General features: G+C 41.2%; 1 protein-coding gene across 1 annotated transcript; it reads right to left on the bottom strand.

Annotated features, from left to right (window-relative positions):
* Positions 1-1509: 1509 nt before the first annotated feature.
* On the bottom strand, positions 1510-4944 carry LOC130367182 (olfactory receptor 1468-like). Its single transcript, XM_056569585.1, has 2 exons — positions 4915-4944; positions 1510-2463 (listed from the first exon to the last, which is right to left on the bottom strand). Exons 1-2 carry the CDS (start codon positions 4942-4944, stop codon positions 1510-1512), a joined length of 984 nt encoding a protein of 327 aa, XP_056425560.1.
* Between the last annotated feature and the right edge of the window lie 771 nt (positions 4945-5715).

Here is a 5715-nt window from a genome sequence, read left to right as displayed (position 1 = left end):
TGCTTGATACAGACCTACTGACCCTGATGATGCATAACAACAATGAAACTTGTTTTTTCTTATCTGTTCTAGTATGGCATTTGTTAGTATGAAGTGGTTTGCCTTTTCAGGAAATTGTTGTATTAGAACTGATATTATCTGACAGTATTTCTGCCGTCGAGAATTTGATGTGAATTATGTTCTATGACTTTCTCACTTACTCCGACACTTGTTTTACATCTGTGTTTTTTGTATATTTCCCTTCCCCCTCTGTTCTTTTATCCTTTCCCTTTTTTTATGTACCTTATCATACCCAATGCCTTATTTTTGTGTTAACAAAAAATATTTATAAAACTAAAACAAAGGGATCCGATGTATAATCAGGGATTGGTTTTTGGATCCTATTGGAATAAAGATTACAATTGTTAATTTGAATCCGTAAATGTATAATTACTGGGTAGTATAATCATTAAATGACAGATGAAGAGAGGTCCATATAGGCTGTTATAGGCCTTCTGATTAGGGTGAGAGTTGGAAAGAGAGAAGATAAAAGGCTACATTCACATCACAATTTTGCACAAGGTCTTTAACATCCACCAACTCTGTGATGTTGTCCTGCAGGAGTGGAAGAAGACTCCAGGGAAATCCTGTGAAGATCTAGTGAACTCCATGCCCAAGAGGCTTAAGACTTTGTAGGAAAATAATGGTGGCCACATCAAATTTTGACACCTTTGGCCCAATTTGGACATTTATTGCCAGACCACAAATTCCACCCATGTCTTTTCGAAATAGATATACATCATCTCAGTCATTAATGATGAAGCCTGATAACTTTGTGATTTGACCTTACCCATACCAGAAGGATTGCACAAGTTCAGAATAGAGGAAGACAACAAAAAATGAGATGTGCACTGTGTATATCAAACAGACATCAGTGGAAATTACTGTTACACACGACTACCATACAAACACAAATATCACATTTTATTTCTTCCAACATTTTGGCAACCTTTTTTCAGCGTTTTTCTTAGATTTTCTCAGTATTAATTCCATGTTTTTTTTTTTTTTTTTTCTGGTTACCAGACAGTAAATAAATGATTTTGGCTTCCAGATATATTTCCATAATCACAAAAAAAAGAGAAGAACTCCAGCTCAGCTCAGGAAAATACGGCTTTATTCACATCTATGAGGCAACAGGTACAGCGAGGAAGTGACACGTTTCGGCCAGGTGCTGGCCTTAGTCATAGTACGACTAAGGCCAGCACCTGGCCGAAACGCGTCACTTCCTCCCTGTACCTGTTGCCTCGTGGATGTGAATAAAGCCGTATCTTCCTGAGCTGAGCTGGAGTTCTTCTCTTTTTTGTGTGATTATTCCGGGTGAGGTCCACACCCACTCCGCGCCCAGCATCCAGACCAGGGATTGAGCCGGGATACCTGCTTTCTGTATATTTCAATAATGTTACCATTGTTGTGGACTATTTAAAAAAATGCTCAACATTCAACACCAGTGAAGACCTTTTGATTTATAATTTACCAGATCACCTGCTTATGACATTTCTGTACGGCTTTACTAATGTCTTTATTCCTCAGACTGTATATAATAGGGTTGACCAGAGGAGTTAATACAGTATATAGAAGGGAGATAATTTTACTCATGGTCAGTGTTCGGCCTTTTGTTGGGACAACATAAACACCGAACATAGTCCAGAAGAATATGGAGACCACAATGAGGTGGGAGCTACAGGTGGAGAAGGCTTTCTGTCTACCAGTATTGGATGAGATCCTTAGGATTGCTAAAACTATATACGTATAAGACAGGACAATGATGATGGTTGGGATTATCACAATTAGTACACCCATAATATAAAGCACCAAGTGAATAATAAAGGTGTCTGAACAGGAAAGTTCTAATAAAGGAATAATGTCACAGAATAAATGGTCAATGATATTTGGCCCACAGAAGTTTAGCTTTGCTGTTTTGATAATGTAAGTCAAAACAATGAAAAATCCAAGAAGCCAACATAGTATAGACAGTGTCCTACAATGTCCACTTATCATGATAGAGGAGTAATGGAGAGGATTACAGATGGCCACATATCTGTCATAAGACATCACAGCGAGGAGAAAACATTCATATGACTCAGTGGCACAGAACAGATACAACTGAGTGATACAACCAATAAAAGTCATGGTCTCCCCATTATTCAGTAGGATGTGGAACAAGTTGGGGACAATATCTGTGGATAACAAGATGTCACTCGTGGACAATTGTGAGATGAAGAAGTACATTGGGGTGTGGAGGTTCTTGCTGGTGGACACCAGGGTGATGATCAGGAGGTTACCACATATTGTCCCACAGTAAACAACAAGGAGAAAAAAGAACAGAGAAATTCTTATATCTTGGCTTGTTTGAAATCCTAAGAGGAAAAACTCAGAGACTTCAGTCAGGTTGTCCTTCTGCGTATATAACAAAGAGGAGTCATGCTGTAATAAACCAAAAACAGTAAAATAAATAAAGATCTACAAGGGCTAAATAATTAATAACCCCCTTCCTGCAAAACGACATGTTACATCATCAGTGGGTAGTATTTGCCTTAGATTGCCATCATATAGTTACATCTTTGCTGATCGTGTCAGCACAACAGCTGTTCCGGATCAGCCACAAGTAATTGACAGCTGTACTCCTGCACTAAAAGTAGAAAACACTGATTCTGGTTGTGTAACCCCATAAACACTGTTATAAATGTTGATCACAGGGCAAACAATGGAAGGAGCTTCTTTTGTATAGTACTTGTGAGCCCCAGCAATTATTAAGGTCCCCAAGGCTTTCTAGTCAGATAGTTTGTTAGGGCTCATCCTAGATGTACCATAATAAATACCTGTATATTCAATATTAACAGGAAGTTATGTACTCTCATATACATATGCAGTATACAATGCATTCAGAAAGTTTTTGGACACTTTCACTTTTTTCACATTTTACTATGTAATTTTACAACTAAAATTAAAATCTACTTTTCCCAATCACTCCGCACTCAATACCCCATAATGAGCATGTGAAAATAGAATTTGAAATTTTTTTGCAAATTCATTACAAAGAAAAAAAACTTTGCAGGTATTTGGTCATTTTGCTATGAAACCGGAAATGTATTTCTTTGGGTCTTCCATTTCTCTTGATGTTTCAGCACCATGATTATTACAGTCACCAGTGGTAAATTCAGCTAATTAGACAGAATTTCGAACAACACAGCCCTGTCTATATAAGGTGTCACAGCTGACAATGCATATTAGGGCAAAAAAATAAATAAATTAGGTTGTGGAAAGAACTGACTGTAGAGCTCAGAGACAGGTATGTGTTAAGCCACAGTTCTGACTACTGCATTAAAAGTTCCCATGAGCACAGCTGTCTACATAATACTGAAATAGAAGAACTTTGGAAAAATCTGGACTCCTCCTAAAGCTGCCACATCACAAAACTAAGTAATTGGGGAGGAGGGCCTCAGTAAGAATGGTGACCAACAAACCAATGGTCACTCTGGCTGAGCTCCACAAATTTGGGCTTTATGGAATAGTATCAAGAAAGAAACCTCTCCTCTAGGGATCGACCGATATCGTTTTTTTAGGGCCGATACCGATAATCGGTGGAGGTTAGGGCCGATAGCCGATAACTTATACCGATATTCCGGTATAAGTTATCGGCTATTTAACCCCCTGCGACACCGCTGCAGATCATTGATTTAAAGAAGGCGCTTTAAATCAATGATCTGCAGTGGCTTTTGCGGGGCCATAGGCCGCCGCCGCCACCCGCTTCTCTCCCCTACCTGTCAGTGTGGTCCGGGCCATCCATCCATCATTCATGTAGTGTCCGGGGGCGTTCCGGGTGGAGGGTGGTCCGGTCCGGGCTGTCCTTCTTCTCCGGCAGTCATCTTCTCCACTCCGGGCAGGCTCCGGCCTAGTACGCTGCATAGACGCTGCTGCGCAGTGACGCCCGTGCGCAGCGACACACCTGACGTCACGGTGTAGCGGCGTCCTAGGCCGGAACCTGCCCGGAGTGGAGAAGAAGACCGTGGGAGAAGAAGGACAGCCCGGACCGGACCACCCTCCACCCGGAACGCCCCCGGACACTACAGGAAGGAAGGATGGATTACCCCCATTACGGGTAAGTTACATTTTTTTATTATACCGCCTAGCATCACGGTGGGGGGTGCGACGCGGTGCGGTGGGTCGGGGGTGCGGTGCGTCGGAGGTGCGGTGAGGCGGGTCGAGGGGGTGGCGGTCGCGGTGCGGTGGGGGCGGTGCGGGGGGCGGGGCATTATCGGCTTATCGGCAAGATAATTGCCGATACCGATAATGCCCAAATCGTGATTATCGGCCGATAATATCGGCCATACCGATAATCGGTCGATCCCTACTCTGCTCAGTATAATACACATGACGGCCACCTAGAGGTTACAAATAAAGGACTTAGACTGTTGGAAACAAAATTCTCTGGTCTGATCATAGCCATGCATTAAGAGTGTTTTTCAGTAGCTGGGAGAGGGACACTGTCAGGGTTGAAGACATTTTTTTTTAAGTACAGAGAGATTTGGAATTGCTGATCCAGAGTACTTTGGACTTCAGTATGATCCAAAGGGTCACCTTTCAAGAAGACAATGAAACTAAGCACACAACCAAAACATTAAAGGAGCGGCTTAGGGACAAATGTGTGAATGTCCTTGAGTGGTCCAGCCAGAACCTGAATCCATTGGAACATCTTTGAAGAGACCTGAAAATGTCTTCTATTGATGATCTCCATTAAACTTGATAGAGCTTGAGAGGAGAATGGCAGAAAATCCTAAAATACATATATATAAATATATTCCAAAGATTGTGGGAGGAATCTACTACATACAGCTTTAGGTCTTATTACATTGAGTTTAAGCCCATAAAACTTACATCAAATATCTCTTTGTCCTTGATGTTCATTTGGAGAATTTTTGGGAGTTTCAAATATTTGATAAACAAATTCTGCAGAGATTGGAGTTTAACCCAACATCACAGACGTGTTGTGCAGTCGTCAGACACAGGAATACAGAGTAAAATGAGATGAGGACTAGATATTTATATACTAAATAAAGGAAAGGAGCCAGACAGGACGAGTCTTAGGAGATTATTTACCACTGTCTCACGAGTCCCATTAGATTAAGTCATTTGAGAAATAGAAAAACAACAATACAATTATTGGCTTGATTGCAAAAACATCCAAACCAAAGAATTGCAGTAATAATAAACATAAGATCAAGAAAAAGTTAAACTTTGATTAAGAGAACTAAAAGAACACTTGTCTAAAGTAATTTCACCTTTTTTAACCCCTTCTATACAGTGTAGAGCAAACAAAACCCAGAACACAGGTTCAGTCAGAATTGTAGAAAATGTTTGCTTTGGTGCAAAGGCGATTATTGGCCTGTTTGCTTACAATGCTTACATATAATAAGCTGGGGATGCATTATGTTATTACTGTAATAGAATCTCAGGGTCGGCAGATGTGGCCTGCTGACGAGGAGAAAAGATATCTGGAGCACTCTCGGACGAGCTTTCCAGCCTCTCATTCCAGCGTCTGAGGAGTTATTCTTGTCTCCTGATACAGGCGCCATCTTACAGACAACTGCCTTGTTCATCCCAGGGTCTCCACCACGGCACGTAAATGCGCAATACCGGACTCCAGGATCTGTGTAGCGCTTAATTACATCAAAGCAT

The sequence above is a fragment of the Hyla sarda genome, chromosome 4 (assembly GCF_029499605.1).
Source record: "Hyla sarda isolate aHylSar1 chromosome 4, aHylSar1.hap1, whole genome shotgun sequence".
Taxonomy (NCBI): domain Eukaryota; kingdom Metazoa; phylum Chordata; class Amphibia; order Anura; family Hylidae; genus Hyla; species Hyla sarda.
This window is presented reverse-complemented; position numbering and strand designations above follow the sequence as displayed.

Bases quoted from the DNA above. Each gene is read 5' to 3' on its own strand.
- LOC130367182 (XM_056569585.1), bottom strand. From the start codon at position 4,944: ATGAACATCAAGGACAAAGAGATATTTGAT. The intron at 2,464-4,914 runs GTAAGTTTTATG...GGTTTATTACAG, and splicing joins AGGACAAAGAGATATTTGAT to CATGACTCCTCTTTGTTATA.